The sequence below is a fragment of the Cenococcum geophilum genome (genome assembly GCF_001692895.1).
Source record: "Cenococcum geophilum 1.58 unplaced genomic scaffold K441scaffold_41, whole genome shotgun sequence".
NCBI classification, from domain to species: Eukaryota; Fungi; Ascomycota; class Dothideomycetes; order Gloniales; family Gloniaceae; genus Cenococcum; species Cenococcum geophilum.
In genome coordinates, this window is record NW_027137599.1 from 652616 (window position 1) to 672859 (window position 20244).

The window sequence follows — 20244 nt, forward strand, 5'->3', positions numbered from 1 at the left end:
CCGAGCTCTTAAGAGTAAAGCTTTGCGTAGAGTACTCCACACCGCTGTGGGGTCTTAATTTGGCCTTCTGTACACGCAAGATCTAGAGGAGGTGTAAAATGACGTGCGTGAGTCTTACGGGATCGAATGCGGGCCATTTATGCTCTTGAATTGATAAATTGGTTGGTTTATTTACATGTAAACAGTAGATTTTTGGTATTAACGCACGTGCTAATTTCGGCCTGTTTTTACTCCGCCGTAGAGCACCCCTATACTACGTCAACGGTAGGAAAAATACCGTTAGGTCGTTGCTCTGAGACTCCCATAAGGGAGTGTCCTGATTGTCTATCTTGCCCTGTCTGCCATTCGTACCATGCTTCCAAACGATTGTAGGTTGCCGTAAGACTGCCGTAAGGTCTTGTATGCCTGCCCTTCCCACCCTATATCCGTGTATATACGTCGCCCCGCCTGTGGTCCTCCTGCTTGCAGCATGAATTCAGTCCTATATGACCTTCCACCCCAAAAGAACAGCGGGATAAACTAGGTGTCTTGTCCTAGGGCCCCAACCTAGGTCCCCTATCCCCTATCTCCGCATCCAATAACGTGCTCAACCTAGTGTTGTACTCCCAGCCAAGTACCTATGCTGCCGACGATACCAGAATAAAGCTGGGTAGACTAAGGTATAGAGGAAGACGAAATACCGAATGCCGTGCGTTTGGTAAATCTAGGCTGTCGGGTAGGGTGTAAGGCGGGTGATTGAGAGGCTCATCACAGGCCTCCCACCTGCGAGGTGTATGTAGTCGACTGCGCGTATAGTAGTTATACCGTATAGGAGGAAGGAGACGCCAGAGGTAGATTGCCGTGGTTCGATAGCTCGAATCGTACGAAGAGACGTAGTAACTGTGTTCTTCAGTCTCTGCTGGGGCTCACCCTCCCAGCAAGAAAATTTTTCCCGTCGCCACCACGTCGCAGCGCCCGCGATGCACTACCGTACGTACGTCTCTCCGTTTGCTCTAACAGTCTATTGACACGATCCTGATGGAACACCAATAGTACTGCTAGGTTCCCGGGCTCCACCGCGTGGAGGTGCAGAGGCCGATTTCATGGAGCCCTTTATTTTTAATTAGGTAATAGTACTAGGACTTTAGGTTATTATACATTAAAAAGAGATATAATAATATAAAAGAGAGGACTGTAAAATAGCGAAGTGGATAGTGGGGGGTGGGTGGGATATGTCTACGAAATCCAAAACTCCGCCTGAACGCATATGGTCTTACACATTCACTACAGTGCATCCCGTGCTTACATCTCGTTCATCTACTCCAGTACCAGACCAGGCTGTCAAATAAGTGGTTCGGATCCTTATCTTCAGGCAAGTCCTTGCCAAAAACAGAATGGAGGTATTCCATTGCTTCTGCTTGCAACCCGGCCGCCTCTTTACGTACCCCGGGACCCTGGGCATCGAGGACACTTCCTAGCTTCCACTTGGCGCGAGCGGCGAAAGTTGCCCAATCGGAATTTTGCGCATTAGCTGGATGTTGTGCGATATCCAGTGCCTGGCGGAAACATCGTCTACCATAATGTCAGTTGCGATATCCGGCCATTCTATATATTTTAAAGCGCCAAAACTCACTCAGCTTCACGTAGATCGTGACCTGGGAACTCAGGCATCGCAAAGATGGTACCTATCTTGTGCCAAGAATCCCCAGTCGTAGGATGGTTTGGGCCTATTTCCTTCAAATACACCCGCAGGGCTTCTTTGTGGAGTGCAATCGCCTCATCGTACTTCTTGAGCCTCAACATCACGTTACCTAAAGTGTACTGAGCACCCTCTCGGTTTACATTAGGCTGCAGAAGAGCTTCTTGGAGTATATCGTATGCCCTTTGAAGGTCTCCACTCCACAAGTAGCATGAGCCCAGGTTTTGCATAAGGTTACCCATGCTGCATTCTTTCTCCATCCCAAGCCGTTCGCAGTGCTCGATCGCTTGCCTATGGAACTCTTCCGATTCAGCATATTGTTCAACAGCGACGTAGGCTATTCCGTGATTGGACAGAAGCCTAATGTAGAATGTCGATTCGAGCAGCTCGGGCCTTTCTTTCGCAGCTTGATCAAGGTGCAATTTTGCTAACTCGATCGCGTTAACAGCATCCCATGACCTGACCATCTCGCTGCATAGACGGCATTGGTAAAAATACAGCATGGACTGTTGATAGTGATCGGAGTTGGTGGTTTGCTTGATCAGCTCTTGCGCATTTCGAAATGCCTGCTCTCCGAGGGCGTATTGGCCAGACTCGTACCCGTAGCTGCAAGTAAATTAGCTATCTGCTTACTACTCCCGTATGTCTCGCGGCAACAAACTTCAAAATCTTGGTCAGACACTTCAGAAGTAGCTTTGACCCATATTCGGATATGCTGCCAAGGCATCGAGAGTGGACGCTTTGGACGTGGCTCAAGCACTTCTCAATGGTGCTCCATTCCTTGGGTTGTCGCACGGACGAGAAGTCATCCTCTGGTATGAAACTGTGAATTAGCTCGATTGCAAGCTGTACAACACCTCTAAGTCGCCGTGGATTTTCGCTGAGCTTGCGGAAAGTGGCGTCCTGAAAGAAACGGTGAAGACTGAGACAGCGGCTGTGAGGGTTGTAATCTACCAACGATTGGTTAGCGAGCCCCTCGACCGCACTCAAGACGCTGAGCTGGTCCTGAAGGAACTCTCCATAGTCGGGTCTAATATCTGTGATGTAGAACAGCTCCATGGGTATGGAGTCTGGATCGAGTAGTGCCACAGTATCTAGAAGATCGCGTGAGTGGTCTGAGAGAGTGCTTGAAGACATAGTCCACACGTCAGCAACGGTCTTATCGTAGCCGGGGATGTTGAATCCATCAATCACGTTGAACCAGCGCTGATATATGGTTGCGAATTGCGCCACGGGGCATCTTTTGCTTTTCATGAATGACGCTGCTTGGCGGAGAGCAAGAGGCAATCCGCCGAATTGGCGTGACAGGGCGTTAGCGGCCACCAAATCCTCGTCAGTCAAAACATATCCTTTGGGCAGCAAATTTAGGAGATACCTGGCCCCCTGCTCGTCGTCAAACGCTTTAATATGTAAGCCTTGCTGCGCGAAGCCTTCTTCGCGAGTTGTCGGGTTGCGGCTTGTGATGACGATGGAGCCACGTACTGAATTTGGCCAGTAGGGCGACAATACCGACGGATCGTCCGCATTGTCAAACACAAGGAGGAACGGCTTCGCTAGCGGCCAGTCAGCTCCGACTGGCATGTATAATGGTACAGCCAATTTTTGTTGGTTAGGAGGCGGTATCTCGACGAACCTAAATGATTCATCCAATGTAGAATAGCCTGCCGAGTTTGGCCTTCAGCTGTTGTGATCCCTAATACCCTCGCTAGATGAATGTATTGGCTGTCTAGTTTGCCTGGAGTGTCCGCATACATCCACAAAGTAACACTGTATCTTTCAAAACGGCGATACATGTATTCCTTTGCCACCGAAGACTTCCCGCAGCCACCAAGTCCATGTAATACAATACTTCGCATGCCGGTGTGCTTCGAGCGGTTCGAAAAAAAATGCGAATCCAAGTCCTGAAAACAGTCCTCTCTACCAAAGAATTGGTCATTTTTAACACAATTCTGAAGAAAGCGGAACGGAAAGGTTATAACTGGTGGCGGGCTGGGTTTCGGAGCAAACGTTTCGAGGAGCTTAAGCATGCCTTGATCCCGTTGCTGAGAGGACTGAAGCCCCGCAGTATTGACTTGAAGGTCGAGATGTCTGGCTTGACGCTTGATTTTCTCTTCGCACTTCGAAAATCGGCCTTCTAGGCTAGTAGAGAAGAAGACTCGCAAAACGTTCACTAGAACATTTAATCAGTTTTGTTACGGGTTTGGCAAAGTTTTGAGTAATTACGAAATGGTGGTCTTCGAAAGTATAGGATTGCCTCGACAATGAAAGCAACGAACTCGCTACAAGTTTTCTTTATACAATCGGTAAGCTGCGCGTAATCCGTTGCCGGAAAAAGCTTCGTCCATGCCTCAAATATCGGCAGATAGATTGAAAGTGTCTCAAGCATGTCGAGAACTTTGCCATGTAACTGAGATCTACGGCTGGATACCTAAGAAATTTAGTGGTCTTGAAAGATGTACTCTTTTTTTTCCGTTTGATCAATTAACCGGACTCCAACAAGGGGAAATTATACCTCCAAGAGTATCCTTATCCCTCCCCAAATGAAGCCAGCTGCCATGGAGCCGTGGCCAACAACAGCGTCAATGGCCATTCCGAAAGACCGGATATGCGACAAGACCGGGCTAATTCGTTCTAATAGACGCTGGAATAGGCATTTGTCATACTTCGCTCGCAGCGGTTCGAAAAGTGCCCCTAATGCATCTTGGTCAAGCGATGCGTTGCAGCGTATATGTAGACAAAAACCTCTGTCGCGCGCGTTTAGCTTTTGTAAATGTTCCTTCAATACTTCTTCCCAAATATTAACCGTGCTAGAGTTATTTTGAGTCTTGTTGGCCTTCGCAACAAGTAAACTTGTAGCATTTGTTGTGCTACTTGGCTTTACTTTGCGCTTAATTACGGTCGTGGAAGTCGATTGGTCTTGGGAATCTCCCGAAGACGTCCCTACCAATGCCGAACCGTTGTATTTGGTAGATGTATGATTTAACATGAGCGAATCATCCTTGATTCTTCTGTTTATCGAAAGTAAATCGGCCGCTGAGCCTTTATCCGTCTTTGTGTAGTAGCTATGTCGGCGTAAGGTTGCTGCTGCAAGTGCAGGTGTGGTTTAGAATCATCTTGACAAATCATTGTCCCACATGGCCGCGCCTATACAGGCGGCACCTTCATTTTTCCAGCCAAATCATATTCGAGGCGAGCATTATCCACAGAAATTGGCTAACGCCAAAATGGCTGATCATATTTGATAATACAAGGCTATAAGTCCGTGACGAAACTCGTTGCCTTCAGAAAGGTCGTCATACCCCAACGTGTGCTGACATCAAAGGTCACCGGTGGGAATGTGGTGCACACCTATTCGACAACGGTGATGGTCCTTCAGTTGACGGAATGCGTAAAGGCTGATGGCGTCAAATCCGTGGTGTGTTCAATTGGGGTGCGATTAGAAACGGGGCGTTTCGATCCTTCAGTTGATGGATTCTCCAGATGAGTAACCTATTAATCGAAGCAGATCTGCGGGGTTACGCCGCCAAGCCACCCTCCATTTTCTTTTGGGTCCGAACCTCGGAGAATGTAGGAGAAAGCTCGGCTACTTTTAAAATACGCCACGTTGTAAAACTTACACTAGATAAACCTTAAAACGTAACACTTATACTTACTAAGTTTTAAACACTAAATTACTTTAAAGTTACTAATATAATTTCTTATAATATAATATTTAATAATATCTTTAATATATATAGGATAGCATTATCTTATATTTTAAAATAGTCGATAATATATAAGTACTATCTACTTTTTTAAGCTCTACCTATCTTAAATAGATTTCTAGTCTATCCCAGATATTATACGCGTAGCTATATATAACTACCTATACTAATAGAAATAATGTAACCCCTAGCCAAAGATCTCTTTATAAATGGTAATAAATAATAACGTTAATATTATTATCTCTTGCTTAATATCTAGTGCGGTCCTCTAAGAATCTATATAGACTTATACTATTAGATAGGTATATAAAAAACCTTCAAGGGAAACGTAAGAGGTAATACTTTAGATAGTATCTATATTATACTAACGGAAGGAAAAATACTATTAAGTCACTACTTTAAGACTTAGTTAGTTTAAATAGGAAGGATTTATATATATAGAGCTATAACGATATAGCCTAGAGGCTGCATACGTGGTATTATATGCAGTATAGTATAACGGATATAAATATATAAAAAAAGACTTAGTCGGGGAGGGGAATATAAAATTCCTATCCTATCTTATCTACTACTTTAACTATACTTCTATATCTTATAGATTGCCGTAAATTGCTATATAGTATATACCCACTCCTAGCCCCCCTAAATCTCTATTATATATATATATATACGCGCCGCCTACAGTCCCCCTACTTATAGTATTATAATTTAGTCCTATATAACCTTTCACCCTAAAGGAGTAATAAGATAAACTAAAACAACTAAGTATTTTATCTTAGGGCCTATAGCGGGACTAACCTAGTTATAGTAGAAATGTCTTAGTGAAACTCTTAATAGATAAAACCCAATACTTTAACCAAATTCTGCCGAATTCTACCGAAGTCTATTAAAGACTGCGTGCGTATATACGCACGTATTAACCGCCAAGACCCTTAACCATTTATTTATAAGATTCTCGCGTTATTTCTTTCTCTTCTTTATGCAACATCTTATTCTCTATAAAAGCTATACCCCTAGATTTATATAGAATTTATATTGCTTCTTTAAATCTATTCTAAAGCCTTTTCGCGTCCTTATATTACATTGCGTTAATATAACTACTACTAAAATAGTAAACAAACTTAAACTCCCTATGTTAACTATAATATAATAGTCCTTTATAGATATCTTAGCCTAATAGCAAGCTGTAATAATGTTTAGCACTAATAATTGGTTAAAGCAATCCGCGCAGAAGTTCGTAATATTAAAGTACTTATATTAAAGACCCTAATAGCAGCACTACCTATGAATAAGATTAAAATGACTATATCTAAACTCGGTCTATTAAACATGAACTTGAACTGGTAATAGTAGATTAACCTATGCCTGAAATAAACCTAATACCTATTATAAAACCTAAAAAGCTCTCTAATCCTCTAATATTTAATAGAAATTAAAATAACCTACGTCCCTTTATAACTAAGCTTTGTTGTAAACTTTTGAGGAACTATAATTAATACCTTACTAAAGTAAAGACGCTATATAAACTATAGACCTATTCTTCTCCTATTGGTTGCAAAATATCGGGAACTCGCTAAGAGTCATGACGTGCGTATCTACCCCATTATCAAAACAGTACACCCCCTATAACCCTACTATTATAGCTCCAATATATATAAATAAGGACTTATTTATAGCTTTACTTTAAGGCTATAAAATAAAGTTTTATTTATATAATTTAAAGCTAAATTAGTAGAGCTATAGGGGGTACCCTACTAAGGCTATAAAACTTAAATTAAGGCTCTACGCTAACTAATATAGCCCCTCTCCCCCTAAAAATAAGTACCCCGTATAGCTCTACCAATTTGGCTTTAAATTATATAAATAAAACTTTATTTTATATTCTTAAAGGAAAGCTATAAAATAAGCCCCATATTTATATATATTAGAGCTATAATAATAGGGTTATAGGGGGTGTACTATTTAATAGTAGGGTAGATGCGCATATTATAGCTCTTAGCAAGGTCCTAATATAGTTGTTTTAATAATATTAGTAACTTAGAGCTAAACGTCGCATATCGCCCATTTTATTAAAACTATATACCCCCTATAATTTTACTAATATACCTTTATATTTTATAAATAGGGTATTATTTTATAGCCCTTTACTAAAGCTATAAATCTGGCCCCTATTTATATAATTTAGAGCTATATTAGTAGGACTATAAGAGGTAAAGCTAATTATCGCGTATTTCCCACCCTTTTAAAATAATATACATGTAACGGAATTCCCCAGAAGGTACATATCAGATGAGACAGAAGGAGGTCTCATCTATGTTCCAGAAGGAGGTCTCATCTATATTCCAGAAGGAGGTCTCACCTATATTCCATCTACGTCCCAGAAGACACGGTCAGACAGATAAGGGGCAAAGGGTTTTGCTGGCGTCTTAGAAAGATTATATAGGGAGCTGGTTCTCCTCTAGAGAAGAACCAGCGATTAGTCTCTGAATAGAAGTGGTCAGAAGCATTTGTCCTTTAATACGTGAAACTCATTCTACCTTTAACTTACCTTCTATTTACCTTCGACTTACCTTTTACTTACCGGTGACACTGTCGATTAGATAATCATACGTTCCGGTCAGGCTGGCCTCTTACAATACACCTTATAACTTTATTAATATAGCTTTAATTTATATAAATAATAGCTAATTTTATAGCTTTATTCTAAATTTATAAAATTAGCCATTATTTTTAAAATATAAAGCTATATTTGCGGAGCTATAGGGGGTGTTTTACTAAAGTTATAAAATTTTAAATTAAGGCTCTGTACTAACTAATTTTGGCTACCTTACCCTAAAACTAATACCCTATAATACCCCTAATAGTCCTACTAATATAGCTCTGATTTATATCAATGGGGGCTTATTTTATAGGCCTAGTAAAAGGCTATAAAATAAAGCCCTATTTATAAAATATGAACGTATATTAGTAAAGTTAAGTAAGTTACCGATATTATTGGAACGGCTATATTTTACAACCAACAGTAAAATAACATCTTTATTAATTTTAAAATCTCCATTCTACTACTAGGATAAACGTATAATAACGCCAGCTGTAAATGTATCGCTATTATAAAGGCTAAAAACTTATAATAATAGAACTAAGATTTTACCAGTTTCCTTTAAAAAATTTATGCCTTATTAGCGAACTAGATTAGAATAAAGCCGCAAGAGTTACCGCGCTTTATTAAGCTATTTTAGATAAAATTACAGCCTAGTTAGTAGGTGGAGAACTGCTAAAAGACCTATCTAAATTTACTATAATATGCTAACAAATTAATAAGAACCTTTAATATAATAAATCAACTTATTCTTTAAAGCTAACTATACTTTATATTTAAAACTCTACACAACTAGTATATACCCTAAAGCGTAACCCTTCTCTAAAACTCAAAAGCCTTATATATAACCATATAGATCTTAATACTCTTAATCTTATATACTCTTAAGGACTAATAAATAAAGAACTTAATCTCTAAATAGAGAATGCTTTAGATATAGTAAAAAAAGGATACATTTAATGGAATTGCTAAACTTACCCCTTTAAAAAGGTCCGCCGTAATTTCCCCTAGTCCTTAAACTATACTTATACTATAAATTGTGCTTAGTTGCTATAAAGTATTTTATATTTAATTAACTTAGAAAACAAATTATCTTAAGGCTAAGTTACGCCCTAAGATAAAAGCTAGAAGAGTATAAGTATTTAGGCGCTTCCTACGCTACTATATAATATAACTCCTTTAATATACTTAATAAAATTTAAATATCTAAAAATTAGAAGAAAGTATAAATCCTAATAAATAGTGGTGCTATTATTATGGGCTTTATTAATAAAAACCATATAAAAACTTAACGCCTAAATTTAAAGGAACTTAATAATCCCTAAGGACTATAAAGCTTTAATAGTAAACCCTTAATATATAGCGAACTAATATATTATACTCTTATAAAAAAATAAATGGGCGAATACCTTAAATACGTATAACGTGTCCCGCCTCTACGTCACTATATAATTAAAAAGACTAAAAGTGCTTATAAACTTGTTATAAGCGCGGTAGAATCTAATATATATACTCTTACAATATATTTCTCTATTTATAACCCCCTTAAAGTAATATAAGGTAATACTTATATTATAGCACTGGTAGAAAATGGTAGAACCTGGCTAGTAGAGCTTTATAGAACTTTACGATTATATAACGTAAGGATCTTATAAAATGTTAGGCGGCGCTATTCTTTTTCTCCTTTCCTTTCTCTATATTTAGATCCTTGTTTATAGACAATCTAATTATATAGGCTTATGTGTCCCTCTTGCCGTACTCGTGCCTTAATTAACTAAGTCGCTAACATTATCCAAAGCTTATACTACTCTTTCTTCCTAAAAGGGAACTTAAAAATATCTATAAGACTATAAATAGGACAAGGACATTGAATAGGACCTTAAGGATATTACTAGGACTATAAAAATAGGACAGAACCCTAAGAATATAAAAGGAATATAAAAAAAACCCTAAAAACCGGCTACGCACGGACTAGAACCCTTAAAGAAATTACTAGAATTATCTAATACCCTTACTACTATGTGAAGAAATATAGCAGCCGGCAAAGTAGCTGTAGGACCCTTAAATACCTCTAATAGTAAAATAATTACCATCTTAACCCCTTAGGCAGAGCTCGTAGTAGCTAATACTAAAATTAAATAACTGCAAGAGCTGCTTAAAGCTAGAGATACCCCTATATCTAATAATAAGCCATTACTAAACACCTAGAGACTCGCGATAGCCCTATAGGCTTTATCTTGGCGCCTTAGTAAATCTACTAAGTCCTATATAGCACTGTTACGGTCCGCAACGGTTATAAACCCCCTATTACTTATAGATGGAATAGACCCTATATTTAATAACTGGAAGCTCTAATTACAGGATAAGCTTAAAGTTAATGTAGATTACTTCCCTACTCCCTAAGCTAGAATGGCCTATATCTGTATAGGCGGGGACGCTTAGATATATATGCGATTATAATACGCTAAGGGCTTAGCAGACCCCTTTACTTCTAAAGAAGAGATATTAATTTATTTATCTTTTATTCGTAAGGACCCCTTTAAGGTATAAAACGCCTGCCTTAACCATAAAGGCCTAAATATAAAAACAACGGAGACCTTTTCGGCCTTTTAGACCCGCTTTTTATACCTAGCCAGCTAGGCCTAAATCCCCTAGGAAGATCTACTACTAGACCTATTTAATAAGCTTACCTTAGACCTATAGCGAGCTATATTACTAGTTTTTACTACTATATAGACGTTAAAGCAACTTATAAATTAGTGCTTAGCTATTAACTAAGGCCTCCGTTAAATTAAGGTATATGCTAAGTAGTATAAAGCTAGGAACCCTTTAAACTAAACTATAAGCATTATAATAATAGCTAATAGTGCCCTAGTATAGGCCGTAACTCCTATAACCCCAACTGTTTAGCCCGCTATTAATTTAGTAGCTAGTTATAGAGCTAGTCCTACTACGGGCCTAGTATATACTCGGCCTATATATAGCAACCCCTATAGATAAGCCCTTAGTAATTAAGGAGCTTGCTTTATATATAACTAAAAAGACTACTTTAGAAAAGACTGCCTAATAGCAGTAAAGATAAATAAGGTCCTATTAATTTAGGAGAATAGTATAAAGTTAGAAAAAGAGGAACCCTAAAGCAAGACTCCTCTTTAGGGTTAGAAGGGAATAATATATTGCATATTAATCTAGGTTGGCTAATTAGTAGAAAAAGCTGCACTATCCCTTATACTTTATTCCGTAATAGATATTAAGTTTTAACCTCTGCTTTAGCTAACTTCAGAGTAAATACCTTTACCTTAATTAATATAAAATGCGCTGTAAAACTTGCTAACTTCTTAAATATACCTTTTAAAGAACCGCCTAAACTAATCCCTATTTAAGCGTATAATAGATAGATAGGCCCACCTATTATAACTATCTTGCAGATCTACCTCTATGTTAACGGATAAAGATAATATAATATCTCCTTCCTTATTACGGACCTTAGAAACTATAATAAAATATTAAAAAGAAAATGGCTAGCCTATTTAGGCTTATAGCTTAATATATAAAATAGATAGCTTATCTAGCCTAAAACTATACCCCTAATACCTTCCTTTATAAAAGAAATTAGTATTATAATAGAGAACTATATATGGCTATAGATAAATACTTTTTATTTTTATTTTTATATCTGTTGTATTATACTACGTACAATACTACGCATGTAGCCTCTAGGCTATAGCGCTATAGTTCTATATATATAAATCCTTTTAAGCAGCTTAATATATATTAGTAGCTATGTCCTAATAGTTTATAAACCTTTAAACTAGGGGTTTACTAGTCCCTAGTAAAACACTAGGTTGCTAACAACTAATAAATTGTTTAGAAAAAATAGAAAAGACTATAAGAAATTAAGAAACCCTGACGCTTATCTATGTCCTATTTGTAGTTTATTCTGTCATTTTACTCTCTAATATTTATCTACTGGAATCCTAGTAGGAGTTACCTCATTTTAAGGATTCTGCTGCTATTAGCCACTTTCTAGTAGCTATTTCTGTCCTATTTAGAAATAAAAAGAGCGCCTCTCTTCCTTTCTTTATGTAAAATAGTTTCTTTAGAGAGAGAGAAGATCCTAGTTGCCTTTGCATCTCCTTTCTCTCTCCTCTATATAGGTTGTAGTCTAGTAGTAAATGCTTAGGAGTTTGTATAGCTCTATATTCTCTAAAGTATCTACCTTCTTTATCTTTTCCTATTGTCTTTAAGAAGGACTTACAGTAGCCTTTTCCTAGCTTTAGCTGAAAGAAAGCTACTATAGCTTTTTAGGATATCTATCCTTAGGGGCTTTAAGAGAAAAGAAATGGTTTCCTTTATAGATCCTAGCATAGTGTTTTCCTTTATTTTTATTTAGTTGCTGATTATTTTTCCACTGTTCTAGTATCTTTTCTCTTGCTACTCTCCCTACGTAGGCTAAGGAGGTATAAGAAGACTGTATTTTTTTTTAGAAAGACCCTTTTTAGCTAGTTTAACTGCTATCTCATTTCTATAGATTTTTAGGTGGCTAGGAGCCTAATAGAAGTTAATAAAGACGCCTTTACTAGCTAGGTAGGAGTAACTTTGCGTAATTTTAAAGACTAGTTCTTGTCTACCTGTAAGAGAATTTAGTTATAATCTTTTAATAGCCGCCTGGCTATCTATAAAGATATAAACCTGCTTCTCTTCTAGTCTTTACTACTTTAGGTATTCTAGGGCCCTATAGACTGCATAGAGTTCTATATTTATAATTTCCATATAGGGTCCTAGATCCCAGTTTGTTGCATATTTAATCTTATTTCTCTCTCCTATTTTATATACGGCTGCTATACTTAATTTACTATCTTTTAAATAAGGGCTTTATTAAGCCTAGCTAAGCTCCTTTTAATTTACCTACCTTTTTTACTAAAAAGCTAAATAGAGGACTATGTTTTTATATTAATTACTATAAGTTAAATAATATAACCCGTAAAGACCGCTATCTACTACTCTTACTTAATAAAACACTAGGCTAAATAAATAGAGCTAAGGTCTTTACAAAGCTTATTATTCGCTAGGCTTTCTACTAAATTATAATAAACCCTAGCTCTAAAGATTTTATTATATTTTAGACCTATTACAGAACGTATAAATATAAGGTACTATTTTTTGGGCTAACTAACGGACCGGCTACGTATTAGCGGTATATAAATAATATACTTTTTAATTATCTTAATAACTTCTATACGGCCTACCTAGATAATATTATAATCTACTTTAAGAATAAGCTAAAATATAAGAAGTATATCTATAAAGTCCTCTAATAGCTCCGCGAGGCTAGCCTCTAGGCTAATATTAAGAAGTTAGAGTTTAGTGTTAAACGTATAAAGTACCTAGGGTTTATTATTAGTATAAATAGAATTAAGACCAACCTAAAGAAAGCGGCCGTAATTATCTAGTAGGTACCCCTAAGGACCGTAAAGGGGGTATAATTATTCCTAGATTTATATAACTTTTACTAACGCTTTATTAAGAACTACAGTAAGATTACTAAACTCCTTAACTACCTTACCCAAAAAAACCAGCCCTTTTACTTTAATGCTATATATAGGTAGGCCTTTAATAAAGCTTAAAAAACGGCTAGTCTTGGCTCCCCTATTTACCTACTTTACCCTAAAATAGCCCTTAATACTAGAAACTAATGCCTTAAACAGTATAATAGATAGAATTTACTTCTGAAAGTAGACAGATAGAAACACCCTGTTTCTTACTATTTAAAGACTATAATAGATACTAAGCTAAACTATCTGATTTACGATAAAGAAATGTTGGCTATTATCTCTAGCTTTTGGCACTAGCGAGCGCAGCTAAAAGGGACCCCTAAACCTATTTAGGTAGTTTTAGATTACTAAGCCTTAGAATATTTTATAATAATAATGGCCCTTATTCCTCGGCAGGCGCAATAGGCGGATATTCTATCTTAGTTTAACTTCTTAATTATATATAAGCTAGGCGCCACAAACCGTGCGGATGCCTTTATTAGGTATAGATAGGACCTAGACAACTAAGTAGCTATAAAGATCTTATTATAGACCTAAACGCTTTTATATCTAGAATATCTTAACTCTTAAATATAGATAGAACTAAGTATAGACTCTATAGACAGCAAGATATATTCTATTAACTCTATAGAATTTAACCTTATTAATAAACTACTATAGATAAACCGTACGGCCCCTTCTCTATAGAAATACCGCAAAAAGATAAAGGGCGTTACTAGCCTATAGTCCCTTAAAAAAGGACTACTTAAGTACTATAAATAGATAGTAGTAGTAGAGGAATAGAACTTATAGACTTAGCTTATTACTAAAGTATATACCTAGATTTTTACAGCCTACCCTAGAGAGAATAAACCTATAAGATTATTAGTAAACAATACTACTAGCCTAGAATAGTTATAAATATTAACTATTATATACGGAACTGTAATAACTACTATAGGTCTACAATTCCACAAGATAGGACTTTAGAACTATTAAAACCCCTTTTAATACCAGAACGCCCCTAGTAGTATATCTTTATAAAGTTCTATAAACTACCTCTAGACTATAACGGATATAATATAGTTATAATTCTAGTTAACTGCTTTAGCAAGCGCCTGTTCTTAATTCCCTATTATAAAAATATTAATGCTAAAGAGGCGGCCTAACTATATATCTATTACGTCTACTAAATTTACGGGCCGCTAAATACTATTATATTTAATTACGGGCCGTAGTTTATATCGGCCTTCTAAAACAAGTTTACCTAGATTTTAGGCATTAAGCTAAAGCTTTCTATAGTATACTACCCCTAGATAGACGGTTAGACAAAGATTATAAATTAATACTTAAACTAAAGACTTTAGCCTTTTATTAACTACTTCTAGGATAACTAGGCCAAACTGCTACCCTTAATAGACTATACCTAAGTAATCTTGCCCCATAACTCTATAGGATTTACCTATATTTAACTAGAAATAGGCTACTTACTCTATATAAGCTTCGATTAGAATAGACTAAAAAAACCCTAAACTATACGCGAAAAACTATTCTATAAGGAAGCTTAGTAGTACGCTAAGCGCTTAGAAGAAGCCTAGGCAGTAGCTTATATAAACCTAAAAAAAGCCTAAAAATTAATAAAATAGTAGGCAGGTAAGTATAGACGCCAGCCTAACTTTACTATAGGCGATATAGTCTATGTTATAATAAAGAATTAGAAGACAGGACGGCTTAGCCATAAGCTAGATTATTAGATAGTAGGACTATATAAGGTCCTTAAGAAGAGGGGTAACTTATATAGGGCAAAGTTTCTAAATTTAATAAAGGTTTACCCTATCTATTTACCGGATGAGTTACGGAAAGCTATAGATAACCTATTTCCTGGATAAAAGAATAAACCTCCCCTACTAATTTAAGTTAATGGCGACGACAAATAAGAAATTAAAGAAATACTAGCTTATAAACTAGTAAGGAGAACACTAAAATACCGCGTTAGTTAGAAAGGCCATAACCTAAATTCTACTTAGTACTCTATATAGAACTTTATTGGCAGTCTCTATAAGCTTTAAAAATTCTATAGCCGTTACCCTAATAAACTAAGATCCCTAAAGTACCTAGATAAATAGATAGAGTGCTAATATAGTAAAGATAATAAGCTATTAGAAGAATATAAGCTTAAAAACGCCCTATAGGGGTAATATAGATATATAAAGCCTAAGAGCAGGCTTTACTAAGGGGGGGAGTTAATATTACAGCACTAGTAGAAAATGGTAGAACCTAGCTGGCAGAACTTAGCAGAACTTTGCGGTTATATAATATAAAGATTTTATAAAATATTAAGCGGCGCTATTCTTTATCTCCTTTCCTTTCTCTAGCTTTAGATCCTTATTTATAGACAATCCAATTATATAGGCTTGCGCGTCCCTCTTGCCGTACTTATGCCTTAATTAATTAAGTCGCTAATAACTTAGATATAAATAGTTAAAACAACACAATGCTTTAATTAGCTAGGTTAAAGAAATACTAAAGTTCTATATAATCTATTACTAAAGCTATTACTTAAAATATTATTTACCTTATATATATATATAACTATTTAAATTTAATATAATATAAATTGCCCATATTATAAACCTTAAACTAATATAATAAAGCTATAACTACTAATCACGGTAATGAATATAAAGATATTATATTAAAACCTGTTAAAATTTACATAATATAAGCAGCATCCTTTATTTTTTTATTTTTTTTATATCCGTTGTATTATACTACGTATAATACTACGCATACAGCCTTAGGCTATAGCGCTATAGTTCTATATATATAAATCCTTTCTAGGCAGCTTAATATATACTAGTAGCTATATCCTAGTAGTTTATAACCCCCTAAGCTAGGAGTTTATAGTTCCTTAGTAAACTACTAAGTTACTACAACTACTAGAGAATAAGAAAACGGTAGGAAAAACTATAAGAAATCCTAATACCTGTCCCTATCCTTTTGCTCTCTAATATCTTTTTAAGAGCCTAGTAGGAGTTGCCTTCTTCTAGAATCTTATTTATTTTATTCTTCTATAGAATCTCCTTTACTAGTACTATATACTAGTTTAGCTACTTTAAAAGTCTCGTAGTCTTTACTATTAGTAAAGTGTTTTTTTTTACAATTAATATAAAGAGGGGTAGTATGCTTATAAGGCTTACCTATTTTTATATAGATAGAATAGGTATAGTTTTTAGATAGATATACAGCCGCATAATATCTATAGATCCTAGTAAAGTATCTGTCTCCTATATAGCCAAATTTTTGGCAGCTAGTGCACTGCGTAGTAGGAGAGACTTCGAGGTATCGGAGGTCCGGGTTAAGCTTGGCATAACCTCGGGTTACGCACAAGCCCCTAAGGTCCTCAACATATCGTCCAAATATCGCACTCCCCCTAGGTGGTGGCCCCTACTTTTCGGACGCGTTTTTGAGGCCTAGGTTAGTACTAGGTTAGTATGGAGGGCCTTAGCGCGCCTTCGACCTTATTGTCGCCTCAATAATCCATTTTCCAACCCTCTACTGTTCTTGTGCCCGTGATGGCTTGCGTAGGGCTTCTAATTTTATATAGAAAGGCCTACCGTAATTCTAATTCTATAATATAGAGCTCTCTTCTTCTTCTCCTGTGATATTTACGCGTTCAGTGGCTTTATTTACCCGCGCCGCGCTTATGCGTCTCCCCCTTACCTCTTGCGGATATGGAGTCTTTTAAGAATCTTCTTACCCTATGGTCCACTTTATAGCCAAAGGAAGCCCCCTTAGCCTCCCCCCCTTATAGCCTCTAGAGCGAATTTAAGGCCTAAACGGCGTGGCTATAGGATATTTATAAGGCCTAGCGCTTAAATAATACTATAAGGGCGTATAAGCTAAAGTAGAAAGAGTGGGAAGACTAGTGTATAAGACTGGAAGGCAATACGGACGGCGCCCGGGTAACGGAAGATAAGCTTTACCTATTTCTAGAGTAGTAAGTTATTAACTAAGAATTATGGGCCGCTAGCTATTAAAAATGTAAGTTAAAATGGAAAGAGATATGGAAAGATAGTAAGCGGGCAAAGAAGAGGTAGAAGACGGCTAAGGCGGGAGGGTAGCTAGGGGGGAAGGCAGCCGTAGGGGCAGCCGTAGCTGTAGGGGAAGAAGCTATAAAGGATAAGGAAGAAGAGATATAGGACGAGGAGGCCCTAAATGCCCTTTTTAACAAAACAGTCCGATACTTAGTTATAAATAGCTACGTCTCCGCTATTACTAAGCTCTATATATAGCAATCGGAAGGTAAGGCCTCGTAGCCGCTATAGGGGGCAAAGCTCTTGGCGATACTAGATAGCATCCGCCGCGATAAGAACTAGATTTAACGCGTTAACTTTATTAACCGAGGTTTATTTATAATTACTGGCGGCTATAACGTTAAAGGGCTTAAAAGGGTAATTACTTGGTACTAAGAGACGGGCTTTAAAATGCCGAGTTTAGTTAAGTTTTACCTTTAAACTGCGGCCGAGTATTTATTAGGTTCATATATTACTAGTTTATATAGCTACCGTTTTCTAACCTGTTCCTTTCCTTAGGCTATACTACCGTTACCTAGGGTAAAAGTAGACGGGACGTTTAGCTTGCTAACCTCGTCCTTATTAAACTAGAGAACAAAGGGCCTAAACCGGATAAGCTAGCGCTATATATAATTATATCAATAATATAGGGGAAGTAGAATTAGTACGGCAAGGTTGAGTATATAGGCTATATGCGTAATACTAACCCTATCCTCTACCCTCTCTCTATAATAGCCTTCTACTTCTTTAACTGCTAGGGTAAGGACGGCGCTAAAAGCTTCCTATCCTTTTAGTAGCTAGAGGACTACTATAACCTATATGTCTTCTCTAGCAGTATTAAAGTACCATAACGGCCGCTAAGCTATTATACGCAGTTTAAATGGAATAAGAAGATATTCTAGGGGGTAGGGATTTATTTAAAAGAGAAGACCTATAGCGCCTATAAGTAGAGTATCCGGCACGCCGAGCTTAGCGGCGTTAAGGAGACCTAAATTAGACGGGCCGGACGCTAAAATACGGACGCGATAATGGGAGCCTACCTTAGCTACCTACCCTATGCGTTTATATAATCGATCGCCGGCTTTCTAAAGAAGGAAAAGGGCTACTTTCTTCCCCGCGCGCGGGAGGTGCTAGAGAAGGCCCTCTGCTTAAAGATATGGCCTAAGACTAACGTCTGGCTAAAACGTATAGAGACCTACCACCCAAACAGGGCTGATAATGAGGTCGTACGGCTTGACCTTACGGGCTTAGGATTTCTACGTCTCCTCCGTGCACTTAGGGTAATCCTATTATAGGACTTAATAATCCTATATAAGCAGTTCCCGCTCTACCCCCTATAGAAGAACTCCCTCTTTGGCTGCGAGGAGTACTAGAGGTTTACCGCGCAGGTAGAAAGCTTACTGGCTAACGTAGTTACGCCAAATGAACTAATAATATAGAAATACTGGCCCGCCTATAAGGCCGTAGCTAAGCTAAGATATAAGGCCGCAATCTTAGAAATTAAGGGGGTTTAGTTACACGTATATACGATCTTAGAACGCCTTAGCAAGATAGAAAGGTTATTAGCATTATTTATACCTACACCTATATAGATCTAGTAAGGAAAGATAGGTATCTAGATAGGGCCTATAGAGTCCGTATATCTACCGTCTACTATAACGTCTACCATAACGTCTACCATATTTGCGCTACCTGCTTAGCTATCTACTATATCCGCACCGCCCGCTTAGCTGTCTACTATATCCGCACCCCCCGCTTTGCTATCTGCTATATCCGCACCCCCTACTTAGCTGTCTGCTATATCCGCACCCCCTACTTAGCTGTCTGCTATATCCGTACCCCCCGCTTAGCTGTCTACTATATCCGCACTACTTACTTAGCCATCTACTATATCCGCGCCACCCCCACTAGCGTAGGCGTAAGTAGATACTTAACTACCTTTCCTATTTATTCTTAACCTATAAGCGCTGCCAAGAAAATATAAGATGCTTTGGGGCGGCAATTTGGTATTCTAGCTCTAGGCTAAGTGGACTTTAGGGCTAGCGGGTAAGCCATTAATTGAAGCTCTTGATTGCTGCTAGGGGGCGCGCTAGTAGGTTAACGGCGAGGCTATATTCTATAGCCGTCGCCGTAGGATAATTAAGGATATAAGACGGCGCGTAGAAGACGGTATAGCAAGAGATAAGAGACAGGCTATTAACCAGCTAGAGCAGCTATGGGGCCGGCGTTCTTTAGATTAGCTTTATAAGAATATTTAACTGCTAGCTCTTAAGGCGGGGGAGGAAGGGAAAGGCTTTGTATTAAACAGTATATATATATATATAATACTATCTTACTATAGGACTACTACAGTGACTAAGACGCTTTAATGTAGGACTATACTATAGTAACTAAGACGTCTTGATATAGGACTACTGCAGTAACCGAGACGCCTTAATATAAGACTATACTGTAGTAACCGAGACGCCTTAATATAAGACTATACTATAGTGATTAAGACGCCTTAATGCAGGACTATACTTTAGCGACCGAGACGTCTTAATATAGGACTATATTATAGTAACTAAGACGCCTTAATATAGGAATGGCACGCGTTTAGGTGTTTAAAATTTAGAGTAATATTACGCAACCGTCTAGAAGTACTAATCTAACT

At 37.5% G+C, this 20244-nt stretch overlaps 2 protein-coding genes across 2 annotated transcripts; both read right to left on the bottom strand.

Moving 5' to 3' along the window:
• Positions 1-832: 832 nt before the first annotated feature.
• On the bottom strand, positions 833-3944 carry K441DRAFT_224354 (TPR-like protein). Its single transcript, XM_067640607.1, has 4 exons — positions 3312-3944; positions 2340-3231; positions 1613-2284; positions 833-1551 (listed from the first exon to the last, which is right to left on the bottom strand). Exons 1-4 carry the CDS (start codon positions 3703-3705, stop codon positions 1293-1295), a joined length of 2217 nt encoding a protein of 738 aa, XP_067500600.1. The 5' UTR covers positions 3706-3944; the 3' UTR covers positions 833-1292.
• Positions 3899-4857, bottom strand: K441DRAFT_224385 (uncharacterized protein). The gene is made up of 2 exons (XM_067640608.1): positions 4191-4857; positions 3899-4098 (listed from the first exon to the last, which is right to left on the bottom strand). Exons 1-2 carry the CDS (start codon positions 4662-4664, stop codon positions 4093-4095), a joined length of 480 nt encoding a protein of 159 aa, XP_067500601.1. The 5' UTR covers positions 4665-4857; the 3' UTR covers positions 3899-4092.
• Between the last annotated feature and the right edge of the window lie 15387 nt (positions 4858-20244).